Source organism: Artemia franciscana, unplaced genomic scaffold (assembly GCF_032884065.1).
Source record: "Artemia franciscana unplaced genomic scaffold, ASM3288406v1 Scaffold_2827, whole genome shotgun sequence".
In the NCBI taxonomy this organism is placed as follows: domain Eukaryota; kingdom Metazoa; phylum Arthropoda; class Branchiopoda; order Anostraca; family Artemiidae; genus Artemia; species Artemia franciscana.
The window spans coordinates 1-25,752 of record NW_027063584.1 but is presented as its reverse complement, the minus strand read 5'-3'; the positions used below and the strand labels follow the sequence as shown (position 1 = coordinate 25,752).

Sequence of the window (25,752 nt, the reverse complement as noted above, 5' to 3'; positions counted from 1 at the left end):
TTGTCGACTGACGAAATTAAAGACCGGGACAACGGGACACAAATGACAACCGGGACGAAAATGATGACCGGGACACCGGAACACAGGGAATATAAATGACGACCTCGACACTCAAAGAGAAAGTACAGACTGGGACACCGGGACACAAATGACGACCGGAATACTGGGAATATAAATGACGACCAGGACACAGGGACACAACTACAAGGGGGGTGCCGGTGGGCACAGGGGGATATATAAATGACGATGGGGTCACAGGGAATGTTTGATTAGCAATCAGCATCAACAAAGCTAAAGGGCAATCATTAGAATAATCAGGTATAGATCTGAATACGGATTGCTTTTCCCATGGACAATTTTATGTTGCATGTTCAAGAGTCGGTAAACCTAACAATCTGTTTATATGCACAAACAATGGGACATGGAAGAATGTTGTATATTCTTAAGTTTTACGTAGTTAAATTGGACAGCGAAGAATGTTGTATATTCGCAAGTTTTATGTAGTTCAAAAAATATATATATTTATATCTATTTCAATTCACAGGTGGGACACAGGGACACAACTACAATGGCAGGTAACTAATATGGCGTGTAACGACTTACGCGCGCGGGGGGCTTGGGGGTGCGATGCCCCCCCGAGCCCCCCCCCCCCAACAGCTATACATCTATATATATAAAAATAAGTTGTCTGTGTGTCTGTCGAGTGACGTCAGGTGTGTCGACTGACGTCATTGCAAGGATTGAGCTGTATGCGTCATGAAATTGTTTGTCGACTGACGTCATGTTTGTCAACTGATGAAATTACAGACCAGGACACAAATGACGACCGGGACACGGGGATACAGGGAATATAAATGACGACCGGGAACCTCAAAGAGAAATTACAGACTGGGACACCGGGACACAGGGAATATAAATGACGACCGGGACACAGTGACACAACTACAAAGGGGACGACGGGGGTACAGGGAAGATATATAAATGACGACCGGGACACAGGGATTGTTCGAAAAGAAATTACAGACCGGGACACCGGGACACAAATGACGACCGGGACGCTGGGACACAGGGAATATAAATGACGACCGAGACACAGGGACTATAAATAACGACCGGGACAAAGGGACACATCATTAAAATAATGAGGTATAGATCTGAATACGAATTGAAAATTTGTTTGTAGATCTATAAAATTTGCTAGTAGAAAATTTGCTAGTAAGATTTGCCAGTAGATATATAAAAGTACTAAAATTTGCTGGTAGACAGCAAATTCCAACAGCTAGTAGATATATATAAAAATAAGTTGTATGTGTGTCTGTCGATTAACGTCATGTTTGTGTGTTGACTTACGTCATGTCTTGACGACTGACAAAATTACAGACCTCGACATCGGGACACAAATGACGACCGGGACACCGGGACATAGGGAATAAAAATGACGAAAGGGATACTCAAAGAGAAAGCGACCAGGAGACAAGGAATGTTCGATTAGCAATAACCATCAACAAAGCACCGGGACAAAAATGACAACCGGGAAACAGGAAATATAAATGACGACCAGGACACTCAAAGAGAAATTAAAGACCGGGATAGCGGAACACAAATGACGACCGGGACAAAAATGACGACCGGGAAACTGGGACACAGGGAATATAAATGACGACCGAGACACAGGGAAACAACTATAATGGGGACACCGGGGGGCAGAGGGGGATATATAAATGAAGACGGGGACGCAGGGAATGTTCTATTAGCAATCACAATCAACAAAGCACCGGGACACAAATGACGACCGGGACACAGGGAATATAAATGACGACCGGGACACTCAAAGAGAAATTATAGACCGGGACACAGGAATACAAATGACGACCGGGACAAAAATAACAACCGGGACAGCGGGACACAGGGAGCAACGTCAAAACTATCGCCTAGCATTCAGGTACAGCCCAGTTGATGATTAAAGCTTGACTAGATGTGTTGAAATCGGGGATACGTCTAAAATTAGTCCCTATTGCATGGCCTTGAAATTTAATGGAGAAACAATGGTAATGGCTTGCGCCTCAGGAAAAGTTAAACTTCCGCAACTGGCTGCACCACCAGAGTCGTTGAAGCCTTTATGACGTTACAGACTGGGACACCAGGACACAAATGACATCTGGGAACCAAGGAATATAAATGATGACCGGGACACTCAAAGAGAAATTACAAACTTGGGCAACGGGACACAAATGACGACCGAGACGCAGGAATAAAAAGGACGACCAGGACACTCAAAGAAAATTACAGACCGAGACACTGTGACACAAATAAAGACCGGGACACAGGGAATATAAAGGACGACTGGGGCACAGGGACACAATTATAATAGGGATGCCGGAAGGGCACAGGAGGGATAGATAAATTACGACTGGGACACAGGGAATTTTTGATTAGCAATCACCATCAAAAAAGCTCAAGGGCAATCATTAGAAAAATGCGGTATAGATCAGAATACGGATTGTTTTCCCTCGGACAATTATATGTTGCATGTTCAAAAGTCGGTAAACCTGACAACCTTTTTATATGCACAGACAATGGGACAGCAAAGAATGTTGTATATTCGCAAGTATTAGGTAGTTAAAAACAAGTATATATATATATATATATATATATATATATATATATATATATATATATATATATATATATATATATATATATATATATATATATATCATGAAAAGAGAAATCACCAATGCAACAGCACAAAAAAAAAAAAAAACATGAAAGAGACAGAAGGAGAAAACAAAACTGTTTTCCTAAATTAGTGACTAATATAGACCAGCACTTGAAGGCGGCCTTAACCCTACTCATCCATACAATCACATAGGTCAAACAGCATAGCCATACACAATCAACCACAAAGAATAATCCATGGACAGGCAGTCATGTCGTCAATAAGTATAAGTCGTCATTTACCAAACAATAGAAAAAATAAAGACAAATAATTCAGAGGCAACAACCCAAAACAAGGGTTCATCAGGAGAATACACTTTCCTATAGGGTTTCGCCACATTAAATTCTCTACCCAGCTAAGTATTGTGGCTACCACAGAATATCCATGGCATCCACTTTTTTCTTGTACGAGATTAAATAAAAATTTAAACTTATTATTAAGCAACATTAAAACTTAAAACAAACAGAAATTACTCCGTATATGAATGGGGCTTTTCCTCCTCAGCGCCTCGCTCTTTACTCTAAAGTTTGACTCTTTCTCTTAACTCTATTTTTAAAACAGTAAGAAACGTTAGCGTAAAGAGCCTGGCGTTGAGGAGGAAAAGCCCTTTTCATATAAGGAGTAATTTTTGTTTGTTTTAAGTTTTAATGTTGCTCCGGCGCTGTGGGCTTGGCAGACTTTACAGCTAGAAAGTGTCTAAAAGATTTGGTGGCCTTTAAAAAGGTCGTTTGGTAAGGGGACAGTTCAGGGGGACCATTAACCACCCAGGCCATACAATGTACGACCTTGACGCTACAGAGCGTAGACTACATCCATTGCAGTTAATGTCTTTCTCTTTCCATGTTCTGTGTAGGTGACAGCGTCACGAATAACATATTCGAAAAAAAGTTTAAGAACACCTCTGGTTTCCTCGTAAATTAGGCCAGATATACGTTTTACACCACTGCGGCAAGCCAGTCTTCTGATAGCTGGCTTTGTGATACCATGGATAGTGTCACGAAGAACTTTGCGATGACGTTTTGCGCCATGTTTTCGAAGCCCCTTATCTCTTCCTGTAATATTAAATTCGGTGGAGTCGTCAACAGCTGTAAAGTTTTTGTCAAACTAAGAAATTTCCTTCAAAGCCCTCTCAATTTATACTATTAAAGTCTTTTCCGTCAAAATGTGACTCTGTCGCGCGGCTGGTGCTCCATATAAATATAGCCACTAGGTATTGATTCATTTCATTTATTCGTTCTTTTAAATAGAGGCAAACTATCAACATTGCAAGGCCAAACAAATTACAACAAAATCAACGGGCGGAAAGGCACCTAGAAAGTAGCTTGCGACCAAGGCAGCACGTAAGTTGGCTCCTGCTACCGAAAAACTTCGGTCTCCGTTGTAGTTCTTATGATTAGCTCCGTGCGAAAAGCTCTAATTTCAAAGTATTTTATATAAAGATTTTGATAATCCGTCTGAAACTTTCAATTCTGAAGTAGCTACAATAACAGTAAAATTATTACTTGTTTCTTGTCCGAGATTAAATAAAAATTCTTGATGTCTTGGTCTTTGCGACCAAGGCAGCACTTAAGTCGGCTCCTGCTACCGGAGGGGTGAAAAAACCACACAGATACAGGCCCGGAACCTTACCCCTGAGAGAAATTCGTCGCTATCAAAAGAGTACCGAACTCTTAATAAGGAAATTGCCCTTTCAGAGACTTGTGCAAGAGATTGCCCAGGATTTCAAAACTGACTTGAGGTTCCAGAGTTTGGCTGTGAAGGCCTTACAAGAAGCCAGCGAGGTGTATTTAGTTGGACTTTTTGAGGATAACAACTTGTGTACCATTCACGCCAAAAGGGAAAATTGATCTGACTAATTTGTCTGCGCCAAAAATTTGTGTGTTTGAAAGAGCTTTTTAGGGCTTAATATAAAGCTATTCAAAAATAAACAAAAACTGCTCTTGTATGGTAAACATTTAGCATATCTTCTTTCAGGGCGGATCTGGAGCAAAATCTAGGGGAGGGGGGAGTATGACAAGGGCACCAGTAAGCAAAATTGGGGGGGGGGGAGATAATTTGAAGAGGACGCCAATAATTGACCAGATCGACAAATTTACTTATAAAAGAGTGAAAAACGAAAAATTTATGGTCGGGTGTGAAGTCCTCCACCCTGGATATGCCAGTGTCTTCTTTGGACTTTGAAGTGTTAACGTTTAAAGCAACGCTTGATATCAGTTATATATAGGTTGGATCAACTGATTAAGTTTTTTTTTATTTTTTTTTTTATTTGATGCAGTACCTACTATTTAGGTAGGCTATTTCCTCATATGTGTTATTAGATATACTTTATATGAAATTTTATTAATTCATGAAATTTCTATTACAAGTCAAGTTTATTACTATAATTACTGTCAAGAAACATCATTATTAATAATCTGCGAAATTTCTATATTTTGGAATCAACTCATGTTACAGTGGCGAAAAGGATAAAGACCTTTTGTTTACGACACCATATTTCTTTGTAACACATAAGGTACACTTCGCAAGACCCGTCAACTGTGTATAGTGTGCACTAGTTTGTGAACACAATTTTGAAAGTAGACAACTCCTGATAAGAAATTCCTTGTCAAGTTGGGGTCCCCAATAATTCCCAAAATACAATAGATTGGATCAACTGATTAAGTTTTTTTTTATTTGATGTGGTTCTTAATATTAGTCTATTTTATGATTTCAAATGGTAAAGAATGTGATTAAAGGCTCTTTTCCTATTTCAAAAGTTCTAGTTTTCGAGGGTAATAGCTACGTATGTTGAAAAAATGAAGATATTAGACTATTTTATGATTGCAAATGGTAAAGAATGTGATTAAAGGCTCTTTTCCTATGTCAAAAGTTTTAGTTTTCGAGGGTAATAGCTACATATGTTGAAAAAATGAAGATATTAGACTATTTTATGATTGCACATGGTAAAGAATGTGATTAAAGGCTCTTTTCCTATTTCAAAAGTATTAGTTTTCGCGGGTAATAGCTATGTCTGTGGAAAAAATGAAGATATTAGACTATTTTATGATTGCAAATGGTAAAGAATGTGACTAAAGGCTCTTTTCCTATGTCAAAAGTTTTAGTTTTCGAGGGTAATAGCTACGTATGTTAAAAAAATGAAGATATTAGACTATTTTATGATTGCAAATGGTAAAGAATGTGATTAAAGGCTCTTTTCCTGTTTCAAAAGTTTTAGTTTTCGAGGGTAATAGCTACGTATGTTGAAAAAATAAAGATATTAGACTATTTTATGATTGCAAATGGTAAAGAATGTGATTAAAGGCTCTTTTCCTATTTCAAAAGTTTTAGTTTTTGAGGGTAAGAGCTACGTATGTTGAAAAAATGAAGATATTAGACTATTTTATGATTAAAGAATGTGCTTAAAGGCTCTTTTCCTATGTCAAAAGTTTTAGTTTTCGAGGGTAATAGCTAAGTCTGTGGAAAAAATGAAGATATTAGACTATTTTATGATTGCACATGGTAAAGAATGTGCTTAAAGGCTCTTTTCCTATGTCAAAAGTTTTAGTTTTCGAGGGTAATAGCTATGTCTATGGAAAAAATGAAGATATTAGACTATTTTATGATTGCAAATGGTAAAGAATGTGATTAAAGGCTCTTTTCCTATTTCAAAAGTTTTAGTTTTCGGGAGTAAGAGCTTTGTCTGTGGAAAAAATGAAGATATTAGACAATTTTATGATTGCACATGGTAAAGAATGTGATTAAAGGCTCTTTTCCTATTTCAAAAGTTTTAGTTTTCGAGGGTAATAGCTACTTATGTTGAAAAAATGAAGATATTAGACTATTTTATGATTGCAAATGGTAAAGAATGTGATTAAAGGCTCTTTTCCTATGTCAAAAGTTTTAGTTTTCGAGGGTAATAGCTACGTATGTTGAAAAAATGAAGATATTAGACTATTTTATGATTAAAGAATGTGCTTAAGGGCTCTTTTCCTATGTCAAAAGTTTTAGTTTTCGAGGGTAATAGCTACGTATGTTGAAAAAATGAAGATATTAGACTATTTTATGATTGCACATGGTAAAGAATGTGCTTAAAGGCTCTTTTCCTATGTCAAAAGTTTTAGTTTTCGAGGGTAGTAGCTATGTCTGTGGAAAAAATGAAGATATTAGACTATTTTATGATTGCAAATGGTTCAGAATGTGATTAAAAGCTCTTTTCCTATTTCAAAAGTTTTAGTTTTCGGGGGTAAGAGCCGTGTCTGTGGAAAAAATGAAGATATTAGACAATTTTATGATTGCACATGGTAAAGAATGTGATTAAAGGCTCTTTTTCTATGTCAAAAGTTTTAGTTTTTGAGGGTAATAGCTACGTATGTTGAAAAAATGAAGATATTAGACTATTTTATGATTGCAAATGCTAAAGAATGTGATTAAAGGCTCTTAGCCTATGTCAAAAGTTTTAGTTTTCGAGGGTAATAGCTACGTATGTTAAAAAAAATGAAGATATTAGACTATTTTATGATTGCACATGGTAAAGAATGTGATTAAAGGCTCTTTTCCTATGTCAAAAGTTTTAGTTTTCGAGGGTAATAGCTACGTATGTTGAAAAAATGAAGATATTAGACTATTGTATGATTGCAAATGCTAAAGAATGTGATTAAAGGCTCTTTTCCTATGTCAAAAGTTTTAGTTTTCGAGGGTAATAGCTACGTATGTTGAAAAAATGAAGATATTAGACTATTTTATGATTACAAATGGTAAAGTATGTGATTAAAGGCTCTTTTCCTATTTCAAAAGTTTTAGTTTTCGAGGGTAATAGCTACGTATGTTGAAAAAATGAAGATATTAGACTATTTTATGATTGCAAATGGTAAAGAATGTGATTAAAGGCTCTTTTCCTGTTTCAAAAGTTTTAGTTTTCGAGGGTAATAGCTACGTATGTTGAAAAAATGAAGATATTAGACTATTTTATGATTACAAATGGTAAAATATGTGATTAAAGGCTCTTTTCCTATGTCAAAAGTTTTAGTTTTCGAGGGTAAGAGCTACGTATGTTGAAAAAATGAAGATATTAGACTATTTTATGATTAAAGAATGTGCTTAAAGGCTCTTTTCCTATGTCAAAAGTTTTAGTTTTCGAGGGTAATAGCTAAGTCTGTGGAAAAAATGAAGATATTAGACTATTTTATGATTGCACATGGTAAAGAATGTGCTTAAAGGCTCTTTTCCTATGTCAAAAGTTTTAGTTTTCGAGGGTAATAGCTTTGTCTGTGGAAAAAATGAAGATATTAGACTATTCTATGATTGCAAATGGTAAAGAATGTGATTAAAGGCTCTTTTCCTATTACAAAAGTTTTAGTTTTCGAGGGTAATAGCTACGTATGTTGAAAAAATGAAGATATTAGACTATTTTATGATTGCAAATCGTAAAGAATGTGATTAAAGGCTCTTTTCCTATTTCAAAAGTTTTAGTTTTCGAGGGTAATAGCTAGGTCTGTGGAAAAAATGAAGATATTAGACTATTTTAGGATTGCACATGGTAAAGAATGTGATTAAAGGCTCTTTTCCTATTACAAAAGTTTTAGTTTTCGAGGGTAATAGCTACGTATGTTGAAAAAATGAAGATATTAGACTATTATATGATTGCAAATCGTAAAGAATGTGATTAAAGGCTCTTTTCCTATTTCAAAAGTTTTAGTTTTTGAGGGTAATAGCTAGGTCTGTGGAAAAAATGAAGATATTAGACTATTTTAGGATAGCACATGGTAAAGAATGTGATTAAAGGCTCTTTTCCTATTTCAAAAGTTTTAGTTTTCAAGGGTAATAGCTACGTATGTTGAAAAAATGAAGATATTAGACAATTTTATGATTGCAAATGGTAAAGAATGTGATTAAAGGCTCTTTTCTTATTTCAAAAGTTTTAGTTTTCGAGGGTAATAGCTACTTATTTTGAAAAATGAAGATATTAGACTATTTTAAGATTGCAAATGGTAAAGAATGTGATTAAAGGCTCTTTTCCTATTCCAAAAGTTTTAGTTTTCGAGGGTAATAGCTACGTATGTTAAAAAAAATGAAGATATTAGACTATTTTATGATTGCAAATGGTAAAGAATGTGATTAAAGGCTCTTTTCCTATGTCAAAAGTTTTAGTTTTTGAGGGTAATAGCTTTGTCTCTATGGAAAAAATGAAGATATTAGACTATTTTATGATTGCAAATGGTAAAGAATGTGATAAAAGCTCTTTTCCTATGTCAAAAGTTTTAGTTTTCGAGGGTAATAGCTACGTATGTTGAAAAAATGAAGATATTAGACTATTTTATGATTGCAAATGGTAAAGAATGTGATTAAAGGCTCTTTCCCTATTTCAAAAGTTTTAGTTTTCGAGGGTAATAGCTTTGTCTGTGGAAAAAATGAAGATATTAGACTATTTTGTGATTGCAAATGGTAAAGAATGTGATTAAAGGCTCTTTTTTATTTCAAAAGTTTTAGTTTTCGAAGGTAATAGCTACGTATGTTGAAAAAAATGAATATATTAGACTATTTTATGATTGTAAATAGTAAAGAATTTGATTAAAGGCTCTTTTCCTCTTTCAAAAGTTTTAGTTTTCGAGGGTAATAGCTACGTATGTTAAAAAATAAAGATATTAGACTATTTTATGATTGCAAATGGTAAAGAATGTGACTAAAGGCTCTTTTCCTGTTTCAAAAGTTTTAGTTTTCGAGGGTAATAGCTAGGTCTGTGGAAAAAAAGAAAATATTAGACTATTTTAGGATTGCACATGGTAAAGAATGTGATTAAAGGCTCTTTTCCTATTTCAAAAGTTTTAGTTTTCGAGGGTAATAGCTTTGTCTGTGGAAAAAATGAAGATATTAGACAATTTTATGATTGCACATGGTAAAGAATGTGATTAAAGGCTCTTATCCTATTTCAAAAGTTTTAGTTTTCGAGGGTAATAGCTACGTATGTTGAAAAAATGAAGATATTAGACTATTTTATGATTGCAAATGGTAAAGAATGTGATTAAAGGCTCTTTCCCTATTTCAAAAGTTTTAGTTTTCGAGGGTAATAGCTTTGTCTGTGGAAAAAATGAAGATATTAGACTATTTTGTGATTGCAAATGGTAAAGAATGTGATTAAAGGCTCTTTTACTATTTCAAAACTTTTAGTTTTCGAAGGTAATAGCTACGTATGTTGAAAAAATGAATATATTAGACTATTTTATGATTGTAAATAGTAAAGAATGTGATTAAAGGCTCTTTTCCCCTTTCAAAAGTTTTAGTTTTCGAGGGTAATAGCTACGTATGTTGAAAAAATAAAGATATTAGACTATTTTATGATTGCAAATGGTAAAGAATGTGACTAAAGGCTCTTTTCCTGTTTCAAAAGTGTTAGTTTTCGAGGGTAATAGCTTTGTCTGTGGAAAAAATGAAGATATTAGACAATTTTATGATTGCACATGGTAAAGAATGTGATTTAAGGCTCTTTTCCTGTTTCAAAAGTTTTAGTTTTCGAGGGTAATAGCTACGTATGTTGAAAAAATGAAGATATTAGACTATTTTGTGATTGCAAATGGTAAAGAATGTGATTAAAGGCTCTTATCCTATTTCAAAAGTTTTAGTTTTCGAGGGTAATAGCTACGTATGTTGAAAAAATGAAGATATTAGACAATTTTATGATTGCAAATGGTAAAGAATGTGATTAAAGGCTCTTTTCCTATGTCAAAAGTTTTAGTTTTCGAGGGTAATAGCTACGTATGTTGAAAAAATGAAGATATTAGACTATTTTTATGATTGCATTAGACTATTTTATGGTCGTCATTTGTGTCCCGGTGTCCCGGTCTGTAATTTCTCTTCGAACAATCCCTGTGTCCCGGTCGTCATTTATATATCTTCCCTGTGCCCCCGTCCTCCCCTTTGTAGTTGTGTCACTGTGTCCCGGTCGTCATTTATATTCCCTGTGTCCCGGTGTCCCAGTCTGTAATTTCTCCTTGAGGTTCCCGGTCGTCATTTATATTCCCTTCATCCCGGTGTCCCGGTCATCATTTGTGTCCCGGTCTGTAATTTCATCAATTGACAAACATGACGTCAGTCGACAAACAATTTCATGACGCATACAGCTCAATCCTTACAATGACGTCAGTCGACAAACCTGACGCACCTCGACAGACACACAGACAAAATATTTATATATATATATAGATATATAGCTGTTGGGGGGTCTCGGGGGGGGGGGGGTTCGCGCCCCCTAAGCCCCCCGCGCGCGTAAGTCGTTACACGCCATATTAGTTACCTGCCATTGTAGTTGTGTCCCTGTGTCCCACCTCTGAATTGAGATAGATATAAATATATATATTTTTTTAACTACATAAAACTTGCGAATATACAACATTCTTCGCTGTCCAATTTAACTACGTAAAACTTACGAATATACGACATTCTTCTATGTCCCATTGTTTGTGCATATAAATAGATTGTTAGGTTTACCGACTCTTGAACATGCAACATAAAATTGTCCATGGGAAAAGCAATCCGTATTCAGATCTATACCTGATTATTCTAATGATTGCCCTTTAGCTTTGTTGATGCTGATTGCTAATCAAACATTCCCTGTGTCCCCGTCGTCATTTATATATCCCCCTGTGCCCCCCGGCACCCCCCTTGTAGTTGTGTCCCTGTGTCCTGGTCGTCATTTATATTCCCAGTATTCCGGTCGTCATTTGTGTCCCGGTGTCCCAGTCTGTACTTTCTCTTTGAGTGTCGAGGTCGTCATTTATATTCCCTGTGTCCTGGTTGTCATTTGTGTCCCGATGTCCCGGTCTTTAATTTCGTCAGTCGACAAACATGACGTCAGTCGATACACAAACATGACGTCACTCGACGGACACAAAGACTACTTATTTTTATATATATCTTTACTAGCTGTTGGAGTGGCGCTTCGTGCCACTCAAAAACCTAGGTGCTGGGGGTGATTCGCGCCCCTTAAGCCTTCCCGCGCGCGTAAGTGGTTACGCGCCATTGTAGTTGTGTCCCTGTGTTCCACCTGTGAATATATATATATATATATATATATATATATATATATATATATATATATATATATATATATATATATATATATATATATATATATATATATATATATATATTTATTTTTATATATATATATATATATATATATATATATATATATATATATATCTATATATATATATATATATATATATATATTCATATATATATATATATGTACAAGCAAATTGTAGGAATTCCCGTGGGGGGGAATGCCAGCCCATTTTTAGCTGACTTGTTTTTAAGTCAACTAGAATATAAATATATGGTGGATAAGAATAATCCAATTAATTTAAAACATGCTTTGTCAAATAATAAAAGATATTTGGATGATATTTTGGTCTTAATAAGGATTTCATTGATATTTCTAAAAATATATATCCATCAGAGCTTATTCTTGAGCCTAGTCATGGCGTTGGTCATGAAGATCATTTCTTAGATTTAAATATCAATATTTGTGATAATAATAAATTAAGTTTTAAAATGTATAATAAAACGGATGATTTTGATTTTGAAGTGATTAGTTTCCCATTCCCTGAAAGTAATATACACTCAAATATCACATATTCAGCATTTTTCTCACAGTTACATCGTTATGCAAGGATTTGTAGTAATTATATTGATTTTAAAGATAGATGTAAAATCTTAAGCCAAAAATTGATATCAAGAGGTTTTTTCTTTAAATAAATTAACTTGGCAATTTAAAAAATTTAGTTTTCATTATAACGAACTTTTAAATAAATATCAAAAGAATTATCTAGAAATACTTAAAGAAATTTTCAACTAATTTCGGAGGTTCGAGAAATGTTGTCGCAGTGCCATTTATTTTGAATTGTGTTTCTAATTGAGCGGATTTTTTTTAAAATTAGCCACATGGTAAAGATATATATATATATATATATATATATATATATATATATATATATATATATATATATATATATATATATATATATATGAATGAATGAATGAACTTTATTACCCGTAAAGTATAAAAAACACAAAGTACGGAGTATTATGAATAAATAAACAAAAACAAATACGATAAACAGCGAAGAAATACAAAATTGAAACTAATAAAAGACAATATGGATTAATCAACCAGTATCAATATGGAAAAAAGGCTGCAGATGGTCATAAACGTGAATAAAGTTGACAGTCTTTTTACATAAATCATCACTGGAAGACCGAATCCGAGAAGGCACATCTACTAAACCAAATCGAGCAATTATTTTTTTTTTTCGGTGCCATCTAGGAAGCCGGAGGAGGAATTTGCAATATCTGAAATAAGCCGTACGTAGAGTATGTCGATCTTTCTTACGAAACAGATGAGCCATGCCTGATAAAAACAAAAGCACAGGGGCGCAATAAGCGTTATAAATCATGCACAAACCGTTGCGGTTATAACGGCTTTTGTTTGGGGATATTTTTCCGTAAGCGACGCGTAGGTTTTTCACGGCTTGATTCACTAGGGATGAACAGGTAGCGGAAAGTGTTGGGCCGAAACACAGACCAAGCCAACTAACTAAAGAAGAACATGGTAGAACTGCAGTCCCAGTAACGAATGGAGCGACCGCATAAGGGCTATTAAAACAAATAAACTCGCATTTAGACGCATTAACTGACAGTCCAATCTTAGATAGTTCATTGGTTAATATAGTAAAATTAGAAAGCAGTCCATGGCGATTCCGGGCAACAAGAAGAACGTCATCTGCATATGCAATAGAAGACAAACCAGTATTACCGTAAAAAACCGAACTTCTAAGGGGACGCAGGCACGATGCAAGCACGCATTTAAATATACTAGGAGACAATACGGCACCTTGCCGAACTCCCTTATTAATTTTTACCGGGTCAGATATTTGGCCATTCCAGGTAACTTGAATTTTAGACTTTGAATACCAAGAAGACAATAAACTTAGTACGGAAGGATTAACACCTGAAGACGCAAGGGAAAATAGAGCCTGAGAGTGTACAATATTGTCGAAAGCTCCAGAAATATAAACAGTAAGACAGTATAAAGACATTTTAGCTTTTACGGCATCTTTCATGAGTCGGCTTAAAACATGATGTGCATGGGAGCAACCGAAACTTTTCCGAAAACCAAATTGAAAAGGCGTAAAATCACAATTCGACTCAATTTCTGGTAGTAACAAATGTTCAAGCAACTTACTTAAGAAACACGATACTGTAATGGGACGATAATTCATACATGACGTGGGGTCCTTGCCTCGCTTTTGAATAGACGTTACACGGCCACAAAGGAAACTATCAGGAACAAGCGACTGTGCTAAGCAAGACTGGAAAAATATTTGTAAATGGTTAAGTAGAGCAGGACAATCATAAGCAAAAAATGGGTAAGAAAGGCCGTCACCATCAAGGCTATTTGAACGCTTAATTTTTCTTAAAGCCCGGCGAATTTCAGATATTGCTACAGGCTGGACATGAGCCTGCAGGAGACGGTATGGTAAAAGCGGTTTAAGCAACTTATAATAAAAAGACTGAAGAAAACTATTAAATACACTGAACACACGCTTATAATGATCAACAAAATTAGCTAGCTGGAGACAAGATAGGGTAGATGGGGAACATTTCTCACTATTAATAACCTTATTCCAGGAGGCCTTATCGGTGGGGCCTGGCCATGCATTCAAGCGTGCCTTCTTCAAACTGGCCTTATATTCAAGTTTACACTTTTGTTTCACAGAGAAAACAGCTCCGGAAGATGGTCGGTCACATGATATCCACATACGTAGCCAAAATTTGGCTTTTTGCTTAGCACGTTTTACTTCAGGATCAACGTTCCAATTAGGCTTTCTTGTACCAATCCTAACTTTATCCACAGGCACTGCAGCTTTGGAAGCTGATTTAAGGCAATGGACGATTTGACAATAATAGAAATTTAGATCAACTGTACTTGAAGGCGAGGAAACTGACGTTTGCAGCAGGTGATATGGCACTTTTATGGTCGAGAGTAAAGCAGTTAGCCTAGCAAGGTATAGTGGGACATTAGCACGATCCCAATTCAACTTCATATGCCACTTCGGCTGAGCCGAAAGTATTTTGCCAGATAGCTCACAGGACAAATTACAGCTAAGAATAAGGTGATCGTCGTCAATCTTCTCTTCGTCCACCCTGACAATCGATGATATTAAGCTGGAACTGGAAGAGATCACGTGATCCAGGTTCGATTTTGAACAGCCTCTGTTATGAATATACGTGAATGGGAGGCTCTTAACTGCGACGTGATATATGCTAGGAAATGATTCTAGCAAGAGGATTGATCTATCGGAGGTACCAAGAATGTCACAGTTAAGGTCACCAGCTAAAACCCAATTTAGGTCTTTCAAACGTAGACTTTCGAGTAGAGACTTTAAACTGGAGCAACATTTAGCGAAAGATGTGAACGATGCTATAGAACGTCGATCGCAAGGTAAGTAAACGTTTATAAAGGCGGTACTGTCACATTGAATCGCTAAGATGTTATCATCACAATGAATCACAGAGGGCTTTGATGGGGAACGGAAAAAAATTGCTAGGCCACCGGAAGGGCGGCCTCTAGTTTGCTTGGCCTCTTACGAAAAGAAATGGTGGACAGAAGATCGCTTCAGGCTAGAAACGTTTGATTTGGTCAAAAGATGTTCTTGCAAGAACACTATGTCATGGACTAATAATTCATTAATTAACAAGTCTTTGTCTTTTGTGCCGTTAATATTAAGAGAAGCAAAACTTAAAATAGTGCCTTGGTTCATTTTGGAGCAGAGTTCAGAGCGCGTTTTATCACTGGGCAATTCATACTATAGGAAACATGAGCTTCGCCGCAGTTGGCACATTTCGGAGCCTCTAAGCAAGGATTGTCTTTAGTATTGGAATAGTATCCAGAACATTTAGAGCACTTCATCTCTTTCGGGGCTTATGGGCAGTGAGCTAACAAATGATGGATACTTTGGCATCTAGGACACCGTCTGGGCAATTCTTTGTATTCTGATATTTTAAAAGACTCGAAACCCAAGCGCAGACCTGTAGCGATGGCAGATGTTAGTGCAGAGGAATCAAGGAACTCTAAACGGAATGTATGAGAAGAGCCGATCTGGCTGGCCTCAACAAGACCAGGAATAACGGAGATGAGAATACTGCTAGAAACACTGTCGGGAAGTCCCCTAATTACTCCAAGAGGTTTGCGTTCAATCACTTTAGCAAGAATATTTGGATAGCTCGCAACAGCAGATGCGGCAAGAGAATTGGCGGAAACTTTATCCCGCGTAACAACAACCCATCTTTTCCTTACCGGATCGGACTTTACCGACACAATACCGTCATGTCCGGCGAAAGAATCAAGCTTTTCCTTGCGAGAAACGGGGTCTCTTAGTTCTGGAGGCGGATATTTAAGAACAACGGCGTACGAGGGTTTGTGATTGGTACCCTTACTATCTGAGACCAAAGAACTATTAATAGACGTTGTTGGACTATTGAGGTGAGCAAGCGATTTTAACTGATCAAGGCACTGGTTGACTTTGGCGGTAAGGATAGAATAAGCTGACGCCGGAATGCTAGGGACTTCAGAGGGGGATTTGATCACGAACTCTGGAATATCAATATTTTCTGCAGAGCAGCGAGAAAGAGTAGCGATAATGTCCGACAATGAACTATTCTTAGCACTGGGTCCCTAACGACGAGGTATAGGCTCATCTGGGAAGCAATTGCTATATAAAAGTTTCTTAGCTCCAAGAACATCTTCATACGGGAAAAAATCACTAGCTTATTTCACAATAGACTGATGGTCCAACCCCTCATCGAGATTGTGCTGAGCAAAATTCAAAACTGGGCAATAATAAAGCGTACTGGTATTCCAATTGTCCATGATAAGCAAATTTCACTCACGGCTCGGCATCAGTCCAAAAACAATTAAGTGAAAAAGGTATATCCACAGAGAAGTTCTCAATAAGCACAATTATGAAATGATCCGCACTGGCTAAATGAATGCAATGAGAATAAATAATAACTTATCTTTGAGTAGGGCTAGTAATCCAGTGATTTGCAAGTAATCCGAATATTTCAATGCACGACTCAGATGATAGTAGTGCTGAATACTAACTCACAGCCACAATCCATAAATAATCCTTAAGCCGTAATCGTATACAAGTTTATAAATTTATCGAACCAGTTTCAATTACAAGTTCAAAAGTATTTCACTCGTTATTTATTCCAAACAGGTACAGAGTTAATCCGGCTTAAATTCAATTAGTTGTTGACTGGTCAAATCACACGTCACAAATTATCATATATATATATATATATATATTTTTATATTCACAGGTGGAACACAGGGACACAACTAGGTGTTGACAACCACCAGGGACACAACAGGTGGAACACAACCACCAACTAGGTGTTGGAGTGGCACGAAGCGCCACCCCAACAGCTAGTATAGATATATATAAAAATAAGTTGTCTTTGTGTCCGTCGAGTGACGTCATGTTTGTGTGTCGACTGACGTCATGTTTGTCGACTGACGAAATTAAAGACCGGGACATCGGGACACAAATGACAACCGGGACGAAAATGATGACCGGGACACCGGGACACAGGGAATATAAATGACGACCTCGACACTCAAAGAGAAAGTACAGACTGGGACACCGGGACACAAATGACGACCGGAATACTCGGAATATAAATGACGACCAGGACACAGGGACACAACTACAAGGGGGATGCCGGGGGGCACAGGGGGATATATAAATGACGACGGGGACACAGGGAATGTTTGATTAGCAATCAGCATCAACAAAGCTAAAGGGCAATCATTAGAATAATCAGGTATAGATCTGAATACGGATTGCTTTTCCCATGGACAATTTTATGTTGCATGTTCAAGAGTCGGTTAACCTAACAATCTATTTATATGCACAAACAATGGGACATGGAAGAATGTTGTATATTCTTAAGTTTTACGTAGTTAAATTGGACAGCGAAGAATGTTGTATATTCGCAAGTTTTATGTAGTTCAAAAAATATATATATTTATGTCTATCTCAATTCACAGGTGGGACACAGGGACAGAACTACAATGGCAGGTAACTAATATGGCGTGTAAGGACTTACGCGCGCGGGGGGCTTGGGGGCGCGATGCCCCCCAGAGCCCCCCCCCCCCCAACAGCTATATATCTATATATATATAAAAATAAGTTGTCTGTGTGTCTGTCGAGTGACGTCAGGTGTGTCGACTGACGTCATTGTAAGGATTGATCTGTATGCGTCATGAAATTGTTTGTCGACTGACGTCATGTTTGTCAACTGATGAAATTACAGACCGGGACACAAATGACGACCGGGACACGGGGATACAGGGAATATAAATGACGAACGGGAACCTCAAAGAGAAATTACAGACTGGGACACCGAGACACAGGGAATATAAATGACGACCGGGACACAGTGACACAACTACAAAGGGGACGACGGGAGTACAGGGAAGATATATAAATGACGACCGGGACACAGGGATTGTTCGTATAGAACTTACAGACCGGGACGCCGGGACGCAAATGACGACCGGGACGCTGGGACACAGGGAATATAAATGACGACCGAGACACAGGGACTATAAATAACGACCGGTACAAAGGGACACATCATTAAAATAATGAGGTATATATCTGAATACGAACTGAAAATTTGTTTGAAGATCTATAAAATTTGCTAGTAGAAAATTTGCTAGTAAGATTTGCTAGTAGATATATAAAAGTACTAAAATTTACTGGTAGACAGCAAATTCCAACAGCTAGTAGATATATATAAAAATAAGTTGTATGTGTGTCTGTCGATTAACGTCATGTTTGTGTGTTTACTTACGTAATGTCTTGACGACTGACGAAATTACAGACCTCGAAATCGGGACACAAATGACGACCGGGAAACCGGGACATAGGGGATAAAAATGACGAAAGGGACACTCAAAGAGAAAGCGACCAGGAGACAAGGAATGTTCGATTAGCAATCACCATCAACAAAGCACCGGGACACAAATGACAACCGGGACACAGGTAATATAAATGATGACCAGACACTCAAAGAGAAATTAAAGACCGGGATACCGGAACACAAATGACGACCGGGACAAAAATGACGACCGGGAAACTGGGACACAGGGAATATAAATGACGACCGCAACACTCAAAGAGAAATTACAGACTGGGACACCGGGACACAAATGACGACCGGGACACAGGGAAACAACTACAATGGGGACACCGGGGGGCAGAGGGGGATATATAAATGAAGACGGGGACACAGGTAATGTTCTATTAGCAATCACAATCAACAAAGCACCGGGACACAAGTGACGACCGGGACACAGGGAATATAAATGACGACCGGGACACTCAAAGAGAAATTATAGACCGGGACACCGGAATACAAATGACGACCGTGACAAAAATAACAACCGGGACAGCGGGACACAGGGAGCAACGTCAAAACTATCGCCTAGCATTCAGGTACAGCCCAGTTGATGATTAAAGCTAGACTAGATGTGTTGAAATTGGGAGTACGTCTAAAATTAGTCCCTATTGCATGGCCTTGAAATTTAATGGAGAAACAATGGTAATGGCTTGCGCCTCAGGAAAAGTTAAACTTCCACAACTGGCTGCACCACCAGAGTCGTTGAAGCCTTTATGACGTTATAGACTGGGACACCAGGACACAAATGACATCCGGGAACCAAGGAATATAAATGATGACCGGGACACTCAAAGAGAAATTACAAACTTGGACAACGGGACAAAAATGACGACCGAGACGCAGGGAATAAAAATGACGACCAGGACACTCAAAGAAAATTACAGACCGAGACACTGTGACACAAATAAAGACCGGGACACTGGGAATATAAAGGACGACTGGGGCACAGGGACACAATTATAATAGGGACGCCGGAAGGGCACAGGAGGGATATATAAATTACGACTGGGACACAGGGAATTTTTGATTAGCAATCACCATCAAAAAAGCTCAAGGGTAATCATTAGAAAAATGCGGAATAGATCTGAATACGGATTGTTTTCCCTCGGAAAAGTATATGTTGCATGTTCAAGAGTCGGTAAACCTGACAATCTTTTTATATGCACAGACAATGGGACAGCAAAGAATGTTGTATATTCGCAAGTATTAGGTAGTTAAAAACAAGTATATATATATATATATATATATATATATATATATATATATATATATATATATATATATATATATATATATATATATATATATATATATATATATATATATATATATATATATATATATATATATATATATATATATATAGATATATATATATAGATATATATATATATATATATATATATATATATATATATATATATATATATATATATATATATATATATATATATATATATATATATATATATATATATATATATCATGAAAAGAGAAATCACCAATGCAACAGCACAAAAAAAAAACATGAAAGAGACAGAAGGAGAAAACAAAACTGTTTTCCTAAATTAGTGACTAATATAGACCAGCACTTGAAGGCGGCCTTAACCCTACTCATCCATACAATCACATAGGTCAAACAGCATAGCCACACACAATCAACCATAAAGAATAATCCATGGACAGGCAGTCATGTCGTCAATAAGTATAAGTCGTCATTTACCAAACAATAGAAACCATAAAGGCAAATAATTCAGAGGCAGCAACCCAAAACAAGGGTTCATCAGGAGAATACACTTTCCTATAGGGTTTCGCCATATTAAATTCTCTACCCAGCCAAGTATTGTGGCTACCACAGAATATCCATGGCATCCACTTTTTTCTTGTACGAGATTAAATAAAAATTTAAACTTATTATTAAGCAACATTAAAACTTAAAACAAACAGAAATTACTCCGTATATGAATGGGGCTTTTCCTCCTCAGCACCTCGCTCTTTTCGCTAAAGTTTGATTCTTTCTCTTAACTCTATTTTTAAAACAGTAAGAAACATTAGCGTAAAGAGCCTGGCGTTGAGGAGGAAAAGCCCTTTTCATATAAGGAGTAATTTTTGTTTGTTTTAAGTTTTAATGTTGCTCCGGCGCTGTGGGCCTTGGCAGACTATACAGCTAGAAAGTGTCTAAAAGATTTGGTGGCCTTTAAAAAGGCCGTTTGGTAGGGGGACAGTTCAGGGGGACCATTAACCACCCAGGCCATACAATGTACGACCTTGACGCTACAGAGCGTAGACTACATCCATTGCAGTTACTGTCTTTCTCTTTCCATGTTCTGTGTAGGTGACAGCGTCACGAATAACATATTCGAAAAAAATTTTAAGAACACCTCTGGTTTCCTCGTAAATTAGGCCAGATATACGTTTTACACCACTGCGGCAAGCCAGTCTTCTGATAGCTGGCTTTGTGATACCATGGATAGTGTCACGAAGAAATTTGCGATGACGTTTTGCGCCATGTTTTCCAAGCCCCTTATCTCTTCCTGTAATATTAAATTCGGTGGAGTCGTCAAAAGCTGTAAAGTTTTTGTCAAACTAAGAAATTTCCTTCAAAGCCCTCTCAATTTATACTATTAAAGTCTTTTCCGTCAAAATGTGACTCTGTCGTGCGGCTGGTGCTCCGTATAAATATAGCCACTAGGTATTGATTCATTTCATTTATTCGTTCTTTTAAATAGAGGCAAACTATCAACATGGCTAGGCCAAACAAACTACAACAAAATCAACGGGCGGAAAGGCACCTAGAAAGCAGCTTGCGATCAAGGCAGCACGTAAGTCGGCTCCTGCTACCGAAAAACTTCGGTCTCCGTTGTGGTTCTTATGATTAGCTCCGTGCGAAAAGCTCTAATTTCAAAGTATTTTATATAAAGATTTTGATAATCCGACTGAAACTTTCAATTCTGAAGTAGCTACAATAACAGTAAAATTATTACTTGTTTCTTGTCCGAGATTAAATAAAAATTCTTGAGGTCTTGGTCTTTGCGACCAAGGCAGCACTTAAGTCGGCTCCTGCTACCGGAGGGGTGAAAAAACCACACAGATACAGGCCCGGAACTTTAGCCCTGAGAGAAATTCGTCGCTATCAAAAGAGTACCGAACTCTTAATAAGGACATTGCCCTTTCAGAGACTTGTGCGAGAGATTGCCCAGGATTTCAAAACTGACTTGAGGTTCCAGAGTTTGGCTGTGAAGGCCTTACAAGAAGCCAGCGAGGTGTATTTAGTTGGACTTTTTGAGGATAACAACTTGTGTACCACTCATGCCAAAAGGGAAAATTGATCTGACTAATTTGTCTGCGCCAAAAATTTGTGTGTTTGAAAGAGCTTTTTAGGGCTTAATATAAAGCTATTCAAAAATAAACAAAAACTGCTCTTGTATGGTAAACATTTAGCATATCTTCTTTCAGGGCGGATCTGGAACAAAATCTTGGGGAGGGGGGAGTATGACAAGGGCACCAGTAAGCAAAATTGGGGGGGGGGAGATAATTTGAAGAGGACGCCAATAATTGACCAGATCGACAAATTTACTTATAAAAGAGTGAAAAACGGAAAATTTGTGGTCGGGTGTGAAGTCCTCCACCCTGGATATGCCAGTGTTTTATTTGGACTTTGAAGTGTTAACGTTTAAAGCAACGCTTGATATCAGTTATATGTAGGTTGGATCAACTGATTAAGTTTTTTTTTTATTTTTTTTTTTATTTGATGCAGTACCTACTATTTAGGTAGGCTATTTCCTCATATGTGTTATTAGATATACTTTATATGAAATTTTATTAATTCATGAAATCTCTATTACAAGTCAAGTTTATTACTATAATTACTGTCAAGAAACATCATTATTAATAATCTGCGAAATTTCTATATTTTGGAATCAACTCATGTTACAGTGGCGAAAAGGATAAAGACCTTTTGTTTACGACACCATATTTCTTTGTAACACATAAGGTACACTTCGCAAGACCCGTCAACTGTGTATAGTGTGCAATAGTTTGTGAACACAATTTTGAAAGTAGACAACTCCTGATAAGAAATTCCTTGTCAAGTTGGTGTCCCCAATAATTCCCAAAATACAATAGATTGGATCAACTGATTAAGTTTTTTTTTTATTTGATGTGGTTCCTGATATTAGACTATTTTATGATTGCAAATGGTAAAGAATGTGATTAAAGGCTCTTTTCCTATTTCAAAAGTTCTAGTTTTCGAGGGTAATAGCTAAATATGTTGAAAAAATGAAGATATTAGACTATTTTATGATTGCAAATGGTAAAGAATTTGATTAAAGGCTCTTTTCCTATTTCAAAAGTTTTAGTTTTCGAGGGTAATAGCTACGTATGTTGAAAAAATGAAGATATTAGACTATTTTATGATTGCAAATGGTAAAGAATGTGATTAAAGGCTCTTTTCCTATTTCAAAAGTTTTAGTTTTCGAGGGTAATAGCTACGTATGTTGAAAAAATGAAGATATTAGACTATTTTATGATTGCAAATGGTAAAGAATGTGATTAAAGGCTCTTTTCCTATTTCAAAAGTTATAGTTTTCGAGGGTAATAGCTACGTATGTTGAAAAAATGAAGATATTAGACTATTTTATGATTGATGGTAAAGAATGTGATTAAAGGCTCTTTTCCTATGTCAAAAGTTTTAGTTTTCGAGGGTAATAGCTACGTATGTTGAAAAAATGAAGATATTAGACTATTTTATGATTCAATGGTAAAGAATGTGCTTAAAGGCTCTTTTCCTATGTCAAAAGTTTTAGTTTTCGAAGGTAATAGCTATGTCTATGGAAAAAATGAAGATATTAGACTATTTTATGATTGCAAATGGTAAAGAATGTGATTAAAGGCTCTTTTCCTATTTCAAAAGTTTTAGTTTTCGAGGGTAAGAGCTTGTCTGTGGAAAAAATGAAGATATTAGACAATTTTATGATTGCACATGGTAAAGAATGTGATTAAAGGCTCTTTTCCTATTTCAAAAGTTTTAGTTTTCGAGGGCAATAGCTACGTATGTTGAAAATATGAAGATATTAGACTATTTTATGATTGCAAATGGAAAAAGAATGTGATTAAAGGCTCTTTTCCTATTTCAAAAGTTTTAGTTTTCGAGGGTAATAGCTATGTCTGTGGAAAAAATGAAGATATTACACTATTTTATGATTGCAAATGGTAAAGAATGTGATTAAAGGCTCTTTTCCTATGTCAAAAGTTTTAGTTTTCGAGGGTAATAGCTACGTATGTTGAAAAAATGAAGATATTAGACTATTTTATGATTAAAGAATGTGATTAAAGGCTCTTTTCCTGTCAAAAGTTTTAGTTTTCGAGGGTAATAGCTACGTATGTTGAAAAAATGAAGATATTAGACTATTTTATGATTGCACATGGTAAAGAATGTGCTTAAAGGCTCTTTTCCTATGTCAAAAGTTTTAGTTTTCGAGGGTAATAGCTATGTCTGTGGAAAAAATGAAGATATTAGACTATTTTATGATTTCAAATGGTAAAGAATGTGATTAAAGGCTCTTTTCCTATGTCAAAAGTTTTAGTTTTCGAGGGTAATAGCTACGTATGTTGAAAAAATGAAGATATTAGACTATTTTATGATTGCAAATGCTAAAGAATGTGATTAAAGGCTCTTTTCCTATGTCAAAAGTTTTAGTTTTCGAGGGTAATAGCTACGTATGTTGAAAAAATGAAGATATTAGACTATTTTATGATTACAAATGGTAAAGAATGTGATTAAAGGCTCTTTTCCTATGTCAAAAGTTTTAGTTTTCGAGGGTAATAGCTACGTATGTTGAAAAAATGAAGATATTAGACTATTTTATGATTGCAAATGGTAAAGAATGTGATTAAAGGCTCTTTTCCTATTTCAAAAGTTTTAGTTTTCGGGGGTAAGAGCCTTGTCTGTGGAAAAAATGAAGATATTAGACTATTTTATGATTGCAAATGGTAAAGAATGTGATTAAAGGCTCTTTTCCTATGTCAAAAGTTTTGGTTTTCGAGGGTAATAGCTACGTATGTTGAAAAAATGAAGATATTAGACTATTTTATGATTGCAAATGCTAAAGAATGTGATTAAAGGCTCTTTTCCTATGTCAAAAGTTTTAGTTTTCGAGGGTAATAGCTACGTATGTTGAAAAAATGAAGATATTAGACTATTTTATGATTACAAATGGTAAAGTATGTGATTAAAGGCTCTTTTCCTATGTCAAAAGTTTTAGTTTTTCGAGGGTAATAGCTACGTATGTTGAAAAAATGAAGATATTAGACTATTTTATGATTGCAAATGGTAAAGAATGTGATTAAAGGCTCTTTTCCTATTTCAAAAGTTTTAGTTTTCGAGGGTAATAGCTACGTATGTTGAAAAAATGAAGATATTAGACTATTTTATGATTGCAAATGGTAAAGAATGCGATTAAAGGCTCTTTTCCTATTTCAAAAGTTTTAGTTTTCGAGGGTAATAGCTACGTATGTTGAAAAAAAGAAGATATTAGACTATTTTATGATTGCACATGGTAAAGAATGTCAATTACATGGTAAAGAATGGCAATTACAGGCACTTGCCTGTAATTGCTGGATAAAATTACGTTTTGACTCGATAGGACTCGATTTGACTTGAAATAGGAAAAGAGCCTTTAATCACATTCTTTACCATTTGCAATCATAAAATAGTCTAATATCTTCATTTTTTCAACATACGTAGCTATTACTCTCGAAAACTAAAACTTTTGAAATAGGAAAAGAGCCTTTAATCACATTCTTTACCATTTGCAATCATAAAATAGTCTAATATCTTCATTTTTTCAACATACGTAGCTATTACCCTCGAAAACTAAGCCTTTAATCACATATTTTACCATTTTTAATCATAAAATAGTCTAATATCTTCATTTTTTCAACATATGTAGCTATTACCCTCGAAAACTAAAACTTTTGAAATAGGAAAAGAGCCTTTAATCAAATTCTTTACCATGTGCAATCAT

The 25,752-nt window shown here is 36.0% G+C and overlaps 1 protein-coding gene across 1 annotated transcript; it reads right to left on the bottom strand.

The window, feature by feature from the left end:
- Nucleotides 1–3,511: 3,511 nt before the first annotated feature.
- Nucleotides 3,512–21,261, bottom strand: LOC136043008 (uncharacterized; the record flags this gene model as incomplete). The annotated part of the gene is made up of 2 exons (XM_065727894.1): nt 3,512–3,823; nt 21,035–21,261. Coding segments are annotated over 2 exons (539 nt in total), but the record flags the coding sequence as incomplete, so codon positions are not given.
- Between the last annotated feature and the right edge of the window lie 4,491 nt (nt 21,262–25,752).